Source organism: Amphiprion ocellaris, chromosome 4 (genome assembly GCF_022539595.1).
Source record: "Amphiprion ocellaris isolate individual 3 ecotype Okinawa chromosome 4, ASM2253959v1, whole genome shotgun sequence".
NCBI classification, from domain to species: Eukaryota; Metazoa; Chordata; class Actinopteri; family Pomacentridae; genus Amphiprion; species Amphiprion ocellaris.
The window spans coordinates 16,681,176-16,700,001 of record NC_072769.1 but is presented as its reverse complement, the minus strand read 5'-3'; the positions used below and the strand labels follow the sequence as shown (position 1 = coordinate 16,700,001).

Below are 18,826 nucleotides of genomic sequence, written 5' to 3'. Positions count from 1 at the left end.
GCTTTCCACCAGAGAACCATGGCCTCAGACTGGAGGTGCAGACTCCAGAGTGATGTTATGTTCACACTACAAGTTACAAAGTTACAAAACAGCCAAAATGGAAAGCTACATTGTTGCAGAGTCACAGCTGAATGGTTCAAGCAAAACAAGAGCATACAATTGGTTGACGCTTCAAGGTTTGTAGCTTCATATCGTCGCCTTCCATTGACAGTGACTTGTAGTCAGTGTTTCACCCATAGTCTGAATGCAAACATAAGGCATGTTGTGTCTTCTCAATGCCTGTAAAGAGCTTTTCCAGTTTACAGTTTACAAGAGAATCTAATGGCGCAGACTTGCAAAATGTGGAAAATGGAAAAGTGACCTCAAAGTGGGAAATTAGTCTGTAGGCTCCTCTGTCATTGTCTTTGTTCACTTTATTTGGGGAAGTGATTTGTTCTTTTTTAAAGTTTTTTTTTTTTTACTTTTATGCCTTTATTAGATAGTACAGTGTAGACAGACAGGAAAGGAGGAAGAAGAATGGGGGGAAGACTTGCAGCAAATGGCCGTGAGCGGGACTCAAACCCAGGTTGCTGCGTCAGGGACCAGCCTCTGTACATGGGTCACCTGCTTAACCCATTGACCTATCTGGGTGCCCCAATTTGTTTTTTTGTTTTTTTTTTAACACTAATGATAAATTAATTCATTTAGTTGCTTTATAAACCCCTGAGCTGTAACAGTTTGATTATGTTTTAGCAAGATTTCTGTCCCTGTTCAAAATTTTCTGCACATTCAGATCATATCACAGATATCCATGTTTGATATACTGACAAAGATGCTTTATCGTATCTATGACTTAATGTTGCAGGGTTATGAAGGAGTGGAGGAGAGAAGGAGGACAAAGATGAGTAGAGTTGCACTAGAATCGAGTAAACTCTGCAACACCCCCCTTTAGACTCTCACCACAGGAACTATTATATTAAATCTGGGCTGCAACCTTGGTCATACCATAGACTGTATAATGGGTCATGCACAGCTCACAAAAGGCTGTTCACTGAGAGAAGACAGATGTGGCTCAAATCAAAACAAGCTACACTTACTAGACAACTGAATAATTGCTTGAATGCTGGATGTCTGAAAGTGAGAGAGAGCAGCCCAGAATAAATACAGAATAAATCAAACTGATGAAAATGTACAAAATGGATGGCCGCAGAGGGAAGGTGGCCAATTACCTAATGTGCCACAAATCACCAGCCCCTTGAACTCACTGCACTTTGAAATTGCTACAAACAGGTGGAAGATAAGGGGCCCCGATGCTCTTACTGCTACAGCCTGTGAAGGAAAAACCACACTATAGAATGCCTAACCCCTTTTTCATTTCTTTGAACAAGTTGCAAATGCTTTGGTACATCCATGCAAATGATTATGTACAACTCTCTGCTGTTTCCTACATTATCAACTGCTTATGTCATGTTGATCAAAATGTATTATCATGGGTCTCCGTTGAATAGTCTCACCCACCACAATATTTAGGCGTTAGTTCATCACATAAGTCTTTACATGCAAAATGGTTGAACAATTTGTCAGAATATGTCTAGGAGGTTTCTATACATTTCCATTAGACTTTTTTTTCTAAATCTGTCCTGAATTGGTAAATTGCTCCCAGGTGAATCTTGACTGTCTCTACGAAGGGAAATATATGAAGGGTTACGGTTTCCTGAAATCACTCAAAGACACGAGAAGATATTCGTGATGTGGATGAGAATTTGTGGTCCAACAGACAGGAACATCAGGAGGTGTAGGAAGACTGTACTGTAATTCCTACAGCACTGCATGTACAGTTTTCCTTTAGGAGATTGTCCTATGTTCATATTTCTACTTTTGTTTTTTCTTTGTGCTATGCAGCACTGTTTTCCTTTGTGTATCATAATGACATAGTCTGTCAACAAATTACAATACAAACAGTAAAAGCATAAATGTGAATCTTGTCCAGTCTCTTGCAATCAATCTCCCACATACACTAAGGTGTAACTTATAATTTACAATAATTGTCATCAAAACTTTAGCCATAGTTTACATCAGAACATCCCTCCAGAGAACACTGTTATAATGACAACATGACTAAACAATCTGTCTTATCCACACACAATGACACAAGGACTAGTCATTCTGATGGCGCTGACATGTTTATTGACACAGATATTTACTTCTGAGAGATGAACTAAGGATTTTGAGCAAGAGACTGGCTTCTGCAGGTAATCTGTGGTGTTTTGCTATTTGTACAAATTGTTCTGAGAAATGCACTTGGTGTTTTGCAAATGTTGAGGATGATTCGAGAAATGTACCAAAGCGGCTGAGAAAAACTGTAACATCGTGTTTTGTTTTTTATCTAAATAATGCATATACATAAGTCACACTAGGTGTGTATAAATTTGTTGAGAATGAAGTAAAAATTTAGTCTACATTTACCCAAGGCAAAGGAAGCCTATAGATGAATTCACCCTCAGGCAGACTTGTATTTCATATATGTTATGCAAATGCAGTTTACATCAGAGATCCATGCAGTCTTCCAGCATATAGTATGGACTACCAGACTCTTGGGGGCTTCAGGTTCAGCACCTACACCTGCAAATTAGCACTGCATTGGCATTGATGAACAAATGGATTTATATTGAGGCAGCGACACAGAGATATTTCACCTCAACGTCATTCTTCCTTTGTGAAAGCCTGGCACCCGCATTAGTCACAAGTTAACTGCATCAGTTCTGTACTAGTTATTAACAAGTGTTACGCTAGTTGCTGTATTGCCTTGAGTTCATTTCTGAGCTGCCGTCTGATGAGTTCATTCCTTTCCGTCTTCACACCTCCAGATTTCAATAGGTGGCGGCTGATGGGATGTCATTTGAGGCAATTTTTCAGAATTTACTCCTCCTCGCTTCTAATGCGCTGAAAAGAGGAGGATCAAAGGGGTCAGTAATGTTCTGTAATTCCTCACAGTCGGGAGTAAATTTACTTGGCATAGCAGTCACCTTAAAGGCCAGGAATAAATTTTAATATGCCTTAACTCAAAAATCATTAAATACAATAAAATGATCCTCTGTTGTGTTGTTGTCTTTGGATTTTCACATGCATTAGGCACAGATGGCAGCAATCATGAAGATCAATACGAGCTTAAAGGAAAGTTTAGAGCAGAATGCAGCCCAATGATTCTGCTTTTATTACTTGAGCTTTGCCTCAGGGTTGCCAAAATTCTGGAGCTGAAAACTAGAGTACAGGACTTCTAATCATAGGTCAGTCTGCATTGATTTAGACATAATTCAAAAAAAAAAAACTGCTGCTCCACACTCTAAGATTTTATTCAGTTTAATAATTTGTTTTTTGACTCAAAACTAAGATGGTTGAATTTTGAGAATTTCAGGAGTTTTCAGATCTTTTTAATTTTATATAATCATTTGATCACTTACATCATCCGGACAATGTTATATAGTAAAAATGAATCAATGAAGTAGATTTTCTTTCCTAAAATAATGCAACTCTGAACTACACTTTTGTCTGGAACTTTGGATGATCGAGGATGGGTGATAACTAAATGCGAATAAGTCAGAGACCTGGTGGTTTGCTACTACCTATGAAAAATCAATTGTACTTACTTCCTGTGCTGTAACTAGATGTGAAAATCATCTGAGCTGGGAACATGATGTTGATGATACAATGTACAATTTAGAATGATTGAAGAGCCCTCGATCACACCTCTCATCACACTTATTTTCATCACATTCTGAGTCACAACTTCAAACCATTTCAATTGAAGAAATTACACTAATTTGTGAGAAATATTCTTGCAAATGAATGACTGTAATAGTGTGAGATTCATTCACACAAATATCTGTTTATGTTTAAGTGAGAAATGATAATGAAGGCATAAAAAGACATGGGTATAGTTGTTTACTAATCAAATCAATATCTCATGCTATATATATATACTACTGTCACTTGTCCTTATTTTTTAAAGAAAAGCATTTTTTTTTCAATGAAAATAACATAATTTTAATCAGAAATACAATCTAGACCTTGCTTATGTGGTAAATGGTTATTCTATCTGGATGTGGCTGATTTTTAATGGAATATCTGCACAGGAGTACAGAGGAACATTTCCAGCAACCGTCACTCCTGTTTTCTAATGCTACATTATGTTAAGTAATCGCACTGAAAGGCTAATTGATGATTAGAAAACCATATATATATATATATATATATATATATATATATATATATATATATATATATATATATATATATATATATATATATATATATATATATATATATATATATATATATATATAAGGCATAATATTATGACCACGGACATATGAAGTGAGTAACACTGATCATCTCTTCATCGTGGCACCTGTTAGTAGGTTGGATATATTAGGCGGCAAGTGAACATTTTATAGTCAAAGTTGATATGTTAGAAGCAGGAAAAATGGGCAAGCATAAGGATTTGCACGAGTTTGACAAGGACCAAACTGTGATGTCTAGACGACTGAGTCAGAGAATCTCCAAAACTGCAGCCCTTGTGGGGTATTACTGGTCTGTAGCGGTCAGTATCTATCAAAAGTGGTCCAAGGAAGGAATAGTGGTAAACCAGTGACAGGGTCATGGGCGGCCAAGGTTCATTGATGCACATAGGGCACAAAGGCTGGCCCATGTGGTCCGATCCAACAGACGAGCTGCTGTTGCTCAGATTACTGAAGAAATAAATGGTAACCGGTTGGTCCTGATAGAAAGGTGTCAGAATACACAGAGCATCACAGTTTGTTGCATATGTGGCTGCATAGCTGCAGACCAGTCAGGGTGTCCATGCTGACCCCTGTGCACCACCGAAAACACCAACAATGGACACGTGATCATCACAACTGGACCACAGAGGAATGGAAGAAGGTGGTCTGGTCTAATGAATCATGTTTTCTTTTACATCACGTGGATGGTCGGGTGCCTATGCGTCGCTTATCTGGGGAAGAAGGCATATGACAGCACACCTTCAGGGGTCTGGTGGAGTCCAGGCCTTGATGAGTCAGGGCTGTTTTGGTATAAATGGGGGACCAACACAATATTAAGCAGGTGGTCTTAATGTTATGTCTGATCGGTGTATATATATATTATATATCCTGATATATTTACCTTTTTTTCATTTTTACAATCTTTAGTGATTTACATGTTTGCTTGACTTCATCTTGGGTATTAGGTAACACTTCCATAGTACTCTAGTTTTCCCTACAGTGAAGCATCTCTCTAGGATCAACCTCAGTCTGTTCATCACTTAGGCTACAATATTTCAGAAATCACTGACTGGATTTTTCTAAAATTTGAAATATCAAGTGTTTTATTAAACTTCATTAACTAGAGGTTTGATAATAATAATATACTGTTGATTTTTTTTTTTTTTTTTGTTCTTTCTGGCCTCATTTCTTGATCTCGGTCTGATCTTTTTGCCTTATACAGCCTTGTATGCAGAAGTGTTCAGGCAGATTTTGTCATTCTAAGTTCTAGCCTATAGTGGACCCAGTTTTTGTTGTCAAGGGCATAAGGCCCTTGCTTACTTGATTTTACACAAATTGTCTCTTAATATGTTTTTATGCTGCATTAGTGGTATTTGTTTGATTTACTAGACCTTGATCATATTAAAATATTTCATAACTTTGTCAGAATCATACAAATCTTGGACTTAGATGAAAAGAATTATATCTGCTCTCATGTCTATGCACTAAATTTTAATCTGCAACTTGCAGCCAGTTACCTTAACTTATACTGGAAACAGCTGGAGAGAGAGAATCTGGCTGAGTTCTATGAAGCTGACCCCCCACCCACATAAAAAAATCCAAGCAAACAGGCTGAGTGGTTAGTGCTTCGTTTGTGCTTATTTGTGCTGTTAAAATTTTCATTTGTGCTGCTATAGTTTTTGAGATATTACAAGTTTTATTTTTGCGTGATGATGTCATCATCCCCCCATATGTTTAGTTCTGCAGAAGCAGAACTAAACATCAGATTATCAAGCAGTGTAGGCACCATGTCCAACTCAGAAGATAATATGTAGGTACAGAGACACTGTGTTTACTTTGTTACAACTCCCCTATCCAGCAGAGACCAGAGATGTATCTCCCGCACTGACTAAATGTCTTTTCTGACTGCAGATACAAATCCCTTAAATGCATTGCAGACACTGAAGTTGTCCTCCTCTTCCCTGCAAATTTTCAAAGGGCCTTTTGTACAATCTGCAAATGGTCTCATTAGTTTATTCCAGCAAAGTCTGTGCGCCTCTTGTACACCACTAAATCTAATCAGAGTCAAAGATGCTCAGCAGCTAAACAAACAGAAATCCAGTGTCACACCCTCATCTCTGACACCAGGTAGTGGCAAGTTTTTCTCTCCCTTCTTTCTCTCTCCAGGTGTGGCATGAGCATGGTATGCGGTATGCAGGCAAGTGCTGCCTATCCGTAATGACCTGAGGAGATGCACAAGCCGGTGGAAGTGATCATTGCAACTACCTTCCTCCTGCATAAAAGCCAGACCATTGAACAACCTCAGTTAGTAGCTCCCTTGTTTATACCTTGTGCTTACCATGGTTTCTTGTGTTCCAGGTCTGGACTTCCTGCCTGCTTGTGAGACCTTCACCTGGATTCTTCATCACTTCTCCCTCATGTACTGTAGTGGAATATTTTCAGGGTGCGATGTGCTGAAAGTAGAAGTTGATATGATTATGGCAACTGCTATTAGACTGAAGACCAGAGTTAAAACATATGTATAAAATACATAATGATGAATATTCTAGTAATGACTGATGTTTTGATGGTATGGTGTGTGTCTATGGACACACACACACGCACAGCTGGAAGATCACAAAGTATAACCTGGAACTTTGGTGTGAAGATAATTGCTTTTTAGAAAATTATATGTGGTGTACTCAAAACATAATGGTGTAAACTTAAAGCAATATAACTTTTAATAGAGGTGTATCAGAAACACAACAATACATAATGATATAATATGCATGAAATCTGTCCCAAAATAACAGGGCAAAGTCTGAACATGTCTGGGCATGTTCTCTGTAAAATATGACCAAATGATAACCCAGTGCACATGTCCACTGTAAAGTGAGATCTAGGAGTGAAATATGATAATCTGTGGTCATGATCTGACCTATAGATTTAGAAAAGTCTAACGGTGTCAAAACTGTCACTCCTATCGTACGCCCTATAGGCGTGGGAAAATTGACCAACTCTCTCAGTATAAAAGTCGATGCACAGCTCAGTGTCTTTGGTTTTTCTTGGGGCGTTCATCACTGTTAAGAACTACTCCTGGATTTTTGTCGACAATAAATCCTGCTGCCCTTGAATGGCGACTTCTCTTGGTGATTTTTTGAAGATGTTTAACATTTGAACACGGTCAAGTCTCAGACTCTGGCCCATGATTTGTGACTTACATTCCACTTCGTTTTCTGAACCAAACCGGGCCCTTACCTGTCAAGCTCTGCCGGATGCAGCACCCACCTCACCTCAGCCATCTGCTACGCCACACACCACCTCTGCCTGCCTCATTCCTCCCTGCTTTCCCTCTCGTCAGTCAAGTTCCCCGCTCACTCTCTGAATCAGTCCTACAGGGGTCTCTGTTAGTCTTGGCTTGCGGAAGCAGCTCTCAGTCTCGCGGATGTCATGTGGTTCTTTCTGTTGTAGTTTTCTCTGGATATTGTAAGTAAAACTGTTTTTTCAATTCCAACGCCTGTCTGCTGTGTATCCATTGCTCTGCACCTGATTTGGCATCGGAACATCCAGTACTTCAAAATACAGAATGGTTACAGTGGTTGCTGCTGCAAAAAATAACAACATAAAAGCAGATGTTTACAGAAGAAACATCTTATGCTTCTGGACTACATATAATTTATGCAATGATTATAATGTAGATTGTACAATTTGCATGAAAAACATAAACATACATTTCTCATCACAATACATTGAAATAAACCAATCAAAGCCATTGTTTTGCATTTGCTCTGTACATCTGAATGTAATTCACCTGTAAATAATCACACCACATTATGCAGAAAGTTTTGCATGTGAGTGTGTGCAGTGTGACGAAAACACTGGGATAAGGCAAAAACACCTGCAGCGTTGCATCATATAGTGTTTAAAACGACGTATTTTCATACCCTGTTATTGTGAGGTTGTTGTAATTGTTGTGCTTTAAAAAATATGCCAGGTTGATCCTGTCCAACTGAGTACTAATGTGGTCTAATGTTGTCTAATTAGAGCCCAAGCCTCTCTCTTTTTGTTTCAGATTTTTTTTTTCTTGTAGTGGAGCCATGTGATGGATTTGGCTCGTATAAATATCCCCTCTGGATCATTTTGATGGAGAGAAAAAGCAATGCTTTTTACTTTAACGCAAAGCTGACATAAATTAGCCTATCTTGTTAGATGGATATAGAGTTGCTGTCTGTGAGCTACAATAGATGATGTTAAATTGACAAGTCTGGCTCATTAAAAGATATATAGATATACGCTACTGTTTATATCTTTGGAGGCAATTTCATGTTTTCCATGAAAACTACCACTTTTATTCACATGCTAACATAACTGCACACGGGTTTTCTAATCAGCAATTAGCCTTTGAGCTCGAATAGCTAACACAATGTATCCTTAGACAGACAGACAGACAGACAGACAGACAGACAGACAGACAGACAGACAGACAGACAGACAGACAGACAGATAGATACTTTATTAATCCCGAGGGAAATTCAAATATTCCATTAAAAATCAGACATTTCTAGCTAGAATAGTAATTTATCACATGAACAATGGCTAGACTGCATTTCTGATTAATTTAATGTTATCTTCATTGAAAAAAATGCTTTTCTTTCAAAAATAAGGACATTTCTAAGTAACCCCAAACTTTTGAACAGTTGTATAAATCCTAAACTCGAAAGCCTATGACACAAAAACATCACCAGATGCTTGATGTGTAAGCTGAAGGTTCCTAAAAACAATTAAAAAAAAATGTAAAAATCTGATTTCAACGTAAAAAAACGAACAAAACAAACAAAAAAAAAAAACAAACCGATAGTGTCAGACATAGGAAGAACCAGCGTTTGGACTACGAAAAACTCTATAGCAGAAGAAGAAGTCGCGGGTGTTTATGGGTAATGATGTCTTTTACCAGCGCAGCGCCCTGAAGCTCACCCGGTAAACAACTACACATCCCGTATTTCTTCGCTACAGCCGGTTTGTCTGTTTTTTGTGACGGTGAGATGATATTAGATTGAATCATTTTAGGCGTTAAATCTGCCGTCTTAGTTGCATTTTTCTCTCGAGGAATGTCGCTAAATGTCAAGAGCTCCGCTAACCGTCAACGCTAAATGTTAAACACACAGACGTTGGACAGTGAAACAGGTAAGTGGCTTCAGCAGGGTTTTAACTTCGACCCAAACTGTAACTGAATGAACTGCTCCGTGAGAATAATAGTGTCGTCCAACTTAACATTTGGCATGTAAATCTGCTTTAACTGGTTCTTGATACTCAGCTGCCAGTTTATTAGCGACACCGCTAGCTTAGAATTCATGCTACGCTTCTCTACTGTAGCAAGTCGTAGCTTTAAGTTTGATGTGTTCAGTTTATGTTGAAGCTCTTTGGAGACTCCATGATGCAATTTCATAGTAATTTCGGAGACTTCAGGAGGTTTTATACCAGAAGTCATTTAGATAAACGGCTGTCTTATCATGCCACGGAAAACAATTGCCTATGTAAACAGCAATGTTTAGCCACTCAGTCAGTCAGTAGAATGAGAGAAAAGTGTTTGATTGTCATTGATTTAACCCTGTAAAGCCAACCGTTGCAAAAATGCAACATCAGTTTTATTTTTTAATCATAGTTTGCTATTATATATATATATATATATATATATATATATATATATGTAATAGCAAACTATTAACAAAATCATATATATATATATATATATATATATATATATATATATATGTAATAGCAAACTATTAACAAAATCATATATATATATATATAATAGCAAACTATTAACAAAATTTTATATATATATATAGATTTTATTTTTTTTTTCAGTTTTATTTTTTTGCTCATCTTCATTTTTTTCTAGATATGGGTGATTTTTTTTGTTTGATTTTATTTTATTGTTGCTCTTTTTTTCTTCTATATTGGGGTCTTACAGAGTTAACCCCTAAAAGCTCTACTCTCTGTATGCAGTAACAACAAGACATGATAGAAACATTCCTTAAAAACATAACCATAAATAATCAGGTCTTATGAGATAGGGCAGATGGGCAAGAGTTGCAGTCGTGCGTGCACATAGATCTGTATGTTATATACATATTTACACTGAGCCAGTGTGCTGTTGCTGTTTGAGATGAGGTGCTATGAACTGGATTTAGGCCTGGGGTCAGCATTCACAGTCCTGACAGCATGAGGGGAGAAGCTCTTCCTGAGTATCTCTGTGTTGGCCTTGATGTCGCAAAGGCAGAACGTAGCAAATCAAATACTCCGATGCTGGGGTGGTGAGGGTCTCCCATGATCCTCTTTGCACTGGCCATGCCATGCCATGCCATGCCATGCCATGCCATGCCATGCCCGCCCCCCGAGATCTGGTCAGAACCAATCATCTTATTTTTTCATTTGTCAAGGTGGCAAGAAATTGGTGAGATTTTTCTGTCACCAGTGCAGCAGGAGGTTTCCGTACTGTTCTGCAAGATGTACTGGCAGAACAGAAAAAAGTCTAAATCCTTCTGTGTTTCCTACAGGTTGTCAAATTTCAGAAACAAATAACTGCAGGCAATAAATATGCACCACCTGCGCATCCTCAGTTCTTTAATACTGATGGATAAACAGTGAAAATATAAAACTACCAACCATTGGTAGCAAGGCAGTTCAAGCCCAGTGGTTGGACTCTGTCTGTATACTTACGGCCTCAGACACTTACAGCCATGGGCCAGCTTTTGGGCATCTCCATTGATTACAGGAATTTTTAAAATTCACCATACAGCAACAACACTGTAGGGATGGCAGTTCTAAAAGATAAACACCAGCTATTAAATGACTCTTGTGCTGACCCTAATCCATGTAAGGGATAATAACTGAATAAGAAAAAGGACACCTTGAGGCAGTTCTTCTTTTCAGGGTCAGTATTAGTAGCACTCAGTCTTCCTGAGATGTGCTATTTTTCTCAAGATACTAGATGGAGATCATTTATCAGCACATTGGGTTGAGGTTGTGTCAAATCCAATCAATGGGCATCTTAAGTATGTATTAATTGCAGGCATTCCTCTGAAATGTTTAGTTGTAATTAATTAGCGATACATTTTTTATTATCCGCTCTTCCATCTCCTCTCCATCACTTAGCTTGGTTCATGTGTGTAACTCCTCATTGTCTTTCTGTGTCTGTAGGTGATGGAGTTTCCAGAAGATTTCAACCAGCTTGAACTTCTTAACACACATGGACACCTGATCCCCCGAGGAGTCAGCAGCCTGTGGACTGGAAGCAAGGATGAGGCGGAAGAGGTGGAGGAGGATGAGGAGGACCACAATGAGGAGTGGTATCTAGGAAAGGAGGAAGCTCTCAAAGATAAACCCAAGGAGCTCATGCTGTGGGCAGCAGAAAACAATCGTGTAAGTTCTCAAAGTGCCTCTGGGTCCACTCTCAAACATAACTTACATACTTACAAACATAACAGTAACTTCATTAATTAGCTATAATTATAAATTAGTGCCGACATGGAGACAGGATTGATCAGGATCTAACAGCAAATCACACTGTTCTTGCACTGTTGGTGAAGTAGTAGTTGGATTCTTTTCGCACATGGACAGAGTTTTCAGTGTTTAAGGAATCATAAATAACCTAGGCTGTTTTTATTCAGACTCTTTGATAAGCTTCTTGTAGTTTAGATTTAGCCTGTTTTTGTTATTGGAATATTATGAATTCTACATCACTTGGTGTGTTTTCTAATCTCATATTAATGATGAAGATTGTGTGCATATTGTGACTCTCTGAAGCTTGAGATGGTATGTCTGAATGTACCAATAACGAATGTTAATAGGAAAGTGACATTTGTCAGAATGACAGAATGCCGTCACGTTAACAGAACAATGGAACCACGAATGGCACGCATCCCATGTCTGATACCCCTTTTCCACCAAGAAGAACCAGGTGCTAGTTTGGTGCTGGTGCTTGGTTCAAACCTCACACCTCCTAAGAACCTGTTTGCTTTTTCATAGGCAAGGAGCCACGTCATTGCGTGACCGTAAAACATCAGTATATCACTGCATGTGTAGCTGTTCAGCAGCATTCATGCATCATAACCATGCTGTTCCTGACTTTGCAAGCCTACATTGGGATCCAGAAACAAATAATCAAACAATAGCTACCTGTCTTCATCGTAGTCACAGGCAACGGCAACTAAGTTTGAGAAGACAGGTAATTATCAAAGATGTTTTGATTCTTAACAGTGAACATGTTAGTGTTAGCTTGGCTACTTAGCTTTGACTACATTTGCATCCATTACATAGCGGTTAAACAAATGCAATAAGTTGATGATAATATCTATGTTTATTGAGGAGTTCATACCCAGCTTATTCCAAAATGGATTAAGTCAAATTTTTTTCTCTTATGGTCTGAGAGTCCTTCAGGTGCCTTTTGGCAAACTCCAGGTGGGCTGCCATGTGCCTTTTACTAAGGAGTGGCGTCCATCTGGCCACTCTACCATACAGGCCTGATTGGTGGATTGCTGCAGAGATGGTTATCCTTCCTTCTGGAAGGTTCTCCTCTCTCCACAGAGGAACGCTGGAGCTCTGACAAAGTGACCATCGGGTTATTGGTCACCTCCCTGACTAAGGCCCTTCTTCCCCGATCATTCAGCTTAGATGGCCGGCCAGCTCTAGGAAGAGTTCTGGTGGTTCCAAACTTCTTCCACTTACGGATGATGGGGGGCCACTGTGCTCATTGGAACCTTCAAAGCAGCAAAATTTTTTCTGTAACCTTCCCCAACCTTGTGCCTTGAGACAATCCTGTCTCTGAGGTCTACAGACAATTCCTTGGTCTTCATGCTTGGTTTGTGCTTTGACATGCACTGTCAACTGTGGGCCCTTATATAGACAGGTGTGTGCCTTTCCAAATCATGTCCAATCCACTGAATTTACCACAGGTGGACTCCAATTAAGCTGCTGAAACATCTCAAAGATGATCAGTGGAAACAGAATGCACTTGAGCTCAATTTTGACTTCACAGCAAAGGCTGTAAATACTTATGTACATGCGATTTCTCAGGATTTTTATTTTTAATAAATTTGCAACAATTTCAAAAAAAACTTTTTTTCACATTGTCATTATGGGGTGTTGTGTGTAGATTTTTGAGGACAAAAATGGATTTAATCCATTTTGGAATAAGGCTGTAACATAAAAAAATGTGGAAAAAGTGAAGCGCTGTGAATACTTTCCAGATGCACTGTATATCCAACTAACACTGCAAAAGCTGGGCTTATTGTTAATACTCCTGTGTAAATGGCCTTTATTTCACAAATGATGCCAAACTTCTTCAGTGTCGTGCAAACATAAAGGAATATTACATAAACTCTGCCTAAATACAGCATAACTTCAAACGGGCCATATTATTATTACTCCACCAAGGAACACTCAAGGATTGCCATATGAGGGATTGAGCAGCCTTGACGGAGTACTGTGCTCATTTTACATCAGTAATGATCAGATCAAGAAATGAGTTAAGGCTGTTACAAATCTGACTAAATATCAGATCCTAAGTTTTAGCATTTGACTGTTTTCAGTGTTGCAGATATTTCACCTACAAATTACTGAAACAAACAAGCTGCAGTCACGTTACATTTTCAGAGCCCGACTTTTCCAAAAATGGAAACAGTGCATGCGATTTTCTCGACAACATGCATAATAGGACATCTAATTAAATTTTGCCTTTAGCTGTCATTTTAACAAACATTTTTAATAGACGTCTATACTGCTCCCAAACCACACCTGCGACTGGCTTTGTCCGTTCTCTTTTTCCTTCCTTAAAATATCCAGCTGAAACTGAAACTGCAGCACCTGTCACTGGCTGGGTATTTGTTGAGGCTGAATTTGCATACATGTCCATTACTGCGACAAATTTGTTTATGTTAAAATGCTGAAAATGGTTTTAAATAAGCAAGCAAGCATCCTCCAGGGTCAAATACCAAACTGGCATATATTTATTTTTTCAATTTGGGAGGAAACGCATGCACAAACGCACACAGGGAATGCATGAAAACATAATGAGGCCTGATCCAAGACTTTTTCAACTTGTTCTTACTCCAGTGTTGCCATGTCAGTAGAGGAGAAATGGACAGAGCATATTTATTTGACAGACTGGGAGGTCAAGGTCAAAGGAAGATAATTGTTGATCACTTAAGCAGCTTGAATAATTACAGCAATTAGGCCTTTCGTCTTTTAGTGTACTGGCAGCTGTTTGTCAAATACTTAATTGAAATAAACCAGATTACTCAAATTATTTCCGTGAATATTTCGGCATGACCCATCACACATGTTTTAGCATGCAGCACATAATGCATGTGTGTGCACTGTGTGTAAGAGTGTTACTTTGCAGTTTGTAGTGCAGTTTTGTATCAAATGTGTTTAAATGTTTTATTTTTGTTTGACCAACAGCACAAAAGATATCAATCAATCAGACCTTATTTATATAGCACATTTCATACAAACAAAAAGCAACACAAAGGGCTTCAAACTATAAAAACACAGTAAGAAATGATAAAAATGAATTCTAAGAAGAGTAATAAATAGATAAATCAAATCAATCAAAAGCCTGACTGAAAAAGTAGGTCTTAAAAATATCAACACGCTGCTGCCTTCTGGAAGCTTGTTCCAGAGATGTGGGCCATAATAGCAAAATGCTCAGCATATGTTTTTGCTCTGGCTTTGGGTTAAATTAAAAAGCCAGATGCATTTATATAAAAGAGATCAAACACAAAATTCTAACATTAGAGAAGCTTGAATCAGAGAATCGTTGGAGTATGAACTGGAAAATGGAATTGCAATTATTGCGACTAATTGCTTCGTCTGTTCACCTACTATAGCAGACATGAATGATAATTAGTGCTGGGAATGTGAGTCATCTGATTGAAAAACTGAATTTTTCTACAGTAGCCTTGATAAAAGCTGTGTTTATCTTCTTACATTTGTGCTTTCTCTGAAATTTGTAATAAAAAAAAAAAAACATGCACACATTGAAGAGTTTCAATGGAGCAAAACTGATGTAACATTAGTCATCGTCTTGTGTTCTTTCAGCTGATGTTTGGATGGTTTTTGATATTTTTTCTTGTGCTGAAGGATTTAAATTTGCTATAGATTGCTCCTTTCTACTAAAAAAGAGAAGTCATAAACAGTGAACACTTGTTGCTTTGTAATAGCCAGCCCAGAAAAACTTACTTTTTTCTGTTTGTGTTTTTTAATTCATATTAAGCGTCTCAAACTTTAACAGAAGCTGTCTTTGTGCACCATAGAGGCACCAAGAAGGTATAATGCTGTTAAACATAAATAATTGTAGACCTTTAGTTTAGTCCAGGACAAGCCAGAAGTCACTGTGACTGGCGTTGAGTTGGACAGTAAATGAATGCTGTCATTACAGAGACCAATGAAAAAATCATGACTTTGCATACTGTGAGGCAATGAATGAGTTCACCAAGTGTGAAATTATAATACAATCATATTCTCTCTGTAACACATTTCCTGTGAAGAAGTCAGCCTGACCATAATTGAGGGTTACAATAGTCTGGGATGCCTGTGCGGATGTTTCTGCTCTAATACTGAGTCAGTATGTGCTTTGTGAGTATTATAGAATAATATTAATGTAAGACCCACTGCTGTCTCCTGATATCAGTTTTGTACAGTGCTTGTTTCTTTTTTATTTTCCTCTTTGGTATGTTTCTGGCAGGATAAATTGAAATCAATTGAACTGCAGTTATAAAGTTGCACAAGGACTCTTGTTTGTGCAAAGAGACCGTACATTCAGCTATATTTTTCTGAGTGACTTTGCTTAATTGGCACTGTGAGAGCTCTATCTCCTTTTTATTGTAAATCATTTTTGGTGTTATTCTTTTTGTTTTTATCTAACACTGTAATTTTTATGCACGTGTATGAATTATTTTTTAGATTCATTTTACTCTTCTTAGAACCAGTTTTATTTATCAATTTCTCTATTGATTTGCATATTTATATATTTTGATCTATTTAATGTATAGTTTATTCCTTCATTTTGATATTTTTTTGAAAGAAAAGCAGTTTTTTTTCAATGAAGATAACATTAAATTAATCATAAATACAGTCTAGACATTGTTAATGTGGTAAATGACTATTGTAGCTGGAAACGGCTCATTTTTAATGGAATATCTCCATAGGGGTACAGAGGAACATTTCCAGCAACCATCACTCCTGTGTTCTAATGCTACATTGTGTTAGCTGATGGTGCTGAAAGACTAATTGATCATTAGAAAACCCTTGTGCGATTATGTTAGCACATGAATAAAAGTGTGGGTTTTCATGGAAAACATACTCTACCAGTCAAAAGTTTGGACACACCTTCTCATTCAGTGGTTTTTATTAAATTATTTTTATTTACAATTATACATTGTAGATTAATACTGAAGACATCAAAACTATAAAAAATACAGATGGAATTGTGTTGTAAACAACAAACGTTCATCTTCAGTATTAATCTACAATGTAGAAAATACTACAAATTGATAAAAAGCATTGAATGAGAAGGTGTGTCCAAACTTTTGACTAGCGGTGTACACACACACAGACACACACACACACACACACACACACACACACACACAGACACACACACACATATGTGTATATTTGTCTCATCTGGTGGTTCTTCATTGCATGTGTTAAATAAGAGTGTCAAGTGTTTGAGTCTTTTTGATAACTTGACTGTAGCGGTGGGTTTGTTTGTACTGTTTTGCGTGTTTTAAAGCACTTTGTGTTCCATTTTTGTTTGTATGAAAAGTGTTATATAAATAAAACCTCGCTGATGGATTGATTTATAATGCTAGTGGAGCCTTCTGAACTGATGAAGCATACTTTTTTTAGCTGCATTCCACCAGTGTGACTCAGTTACCCATAGGTCTCTTTTTAGCTGTAGCAGCGTATCGAATGAGAATGTGAATGTCATTTTCTGACCTTTAGAATTTCTGTGGTTTTCTTTCAGCTTTCAACAGTCCACGGTTTGTTAACCACAGATCCGTCGCTGGTGCACTGCTGTGATGAGGATGGTTACACTCCACTGCACCGCGCTGCATACGGCGGCCATGTTGAAGTGGTCTCTGCTCTACTTTCCAGCGGCTCTGAGGTTAACCCTCGCACCATCGACGGCTGGACCCCTCTTCACAGTGCTTGCCGCTGGAGCCACGTCACCGTGGCCAGTTTCCTCCTGCAGCATGGAGCTGAACTGAACGCCCAGACGAACGGCGGGCTCACGCCTCTACACCTGGCTGCTTCCTACACGAGCTGCTCAATAAAAACCTCGGCACAAACCTTGGAGCTCCTCCTCTCTCAGAGACACCTGAAGTCGGGGCTTCGCAGCAGCAGTGGAGAAACGGCAAGCGATGTGGCCCGACGCAGTGGCCCTCATCATTTCCTGTTTGAGATGGTAGAAGACTGTGTCAATGTGGTGCCAGTGTCATAAACACAGAGACCCACACAAATTCTCACATTTAAACACTGAAGCTTTTACTCTGCTCTGGTTTTTATAGCAGGACAGTATTTGTACTTGATTAATCTACTTATTTTTTCTAATAATCTATTACTTATTCTGTCTCTAGAAGTTAAAAAAATGAATAAACTACATCCCAAGGAAACATCAGCCATTGAACAAGACCAAAAAAAATATTCCAAACATTAAATATAAGATGCTTTAATCAGCAAATATTAGATCAATTCACTAATCAAGTATTCACTTCAGAACTTAGGTGGGTAAAAGTTTATGTGGACATCTTGCACATAAAATACAACAACTTGAGCATGCATTAGCTGCAGTTCATTGCTTGAACTTGTCTGTGAAACAGACCTTGTTGTGGAGGAATGTGAATAGGTTGGCACAGACAGATTGATTCTATTGTATTTTTGTGTCTATAGCTGTCTGGATGTTCATGGGCATGTCTCCTACTGAATCATCACAATAAATGAATATCTTCTGAACAGTTCATTGCAAGGTTGGTGTTTTTTTAAAATTCGATTTACTGTTGCTGTTTTCTACTGTTTCACAATAGACTGTGACCTCCAGCTAGTCTCTTTCTAAGCTGAAACTGATTTGTTTCAAGTCCTGCAAAGAAGTTGTGCATAGTTTGTTAATGGGTGCCAGTTTTGAAAGCATATTCCATCTGTCCGTTATCTATACATCGCTTAATCCTCTGTAGTTTCGCCGGGGAGCTGGAGCCAGTCCCAGCTGACTCAGGGTGAAGACATATTGCTGACCTTTTAATGCAGAAACGAAGAATCAAAGTGGAGAAATAGTTTTCATATTCAGCCTCTGACTGGAGGAAGATGTATTAATGTATTTACTTTTAAAGGTTTCTTTTTTGTTAGTTGTAAACACGGGTTTACAAGGTCACCACTGTGATTTTCCGTCTTTGGTGCCTAATTTGTGTCCTCTCTTTTACGATAAGATACGCCTTTATTCACATGACACAACAGCTACATTTGAGAAGATAATATAAAAATAAAAATAGGGTGCAAATATACATTGTATGGACTAAAATAGA

General features: G+C 38.1%; 1 protein-coding gene across 1 annotated transcript; it reads left to right on the top strand.

The window, feature by feature from the left end:
* Positions 1-9,231: 9,231 nt before the first annotated feature.
* Positions 9,232-18,268, top strand: ankrd49 (ankyrin repeat domain 49). Its single transcript, XM_023265743.3, has 3 exons — positions 9,232-9,422; positions 11,445-11,666; positions 17,275-18,268. Exons 2-3 carry the CDS (start codon positions 11,448-11,450, stop codon positions 17,749-17,751), a joined length of 696 nt encoding a protein of 231 aa, XP_023121511.1. The 5' UTR covers positions 9,232-9,422; positions 11,445-11,447; the 3' UTR covers positions 17,752-18,268.
* The last annotated feature ends 558 nt before the right edge of the window (positions 18,269-18,826 follow it).

Bases quoted from the DNA above. Each gene is read 5' to 3' on its own strand.
- ankrd49 (XM_023265743.3), top strand. From the start codon at position 11,448: ATGGAGTTTCCAGAAGATTTCAACCAGCTTGAACTTCTTAACACACAT. The intron at 11,667-17,274 runs GTAAGTTCTCAA...GTTTTCTTTCAG, and splicing joins GGGCAGCAGAAAACAATCGT to CTTTCAACAGTCCACGGTTT.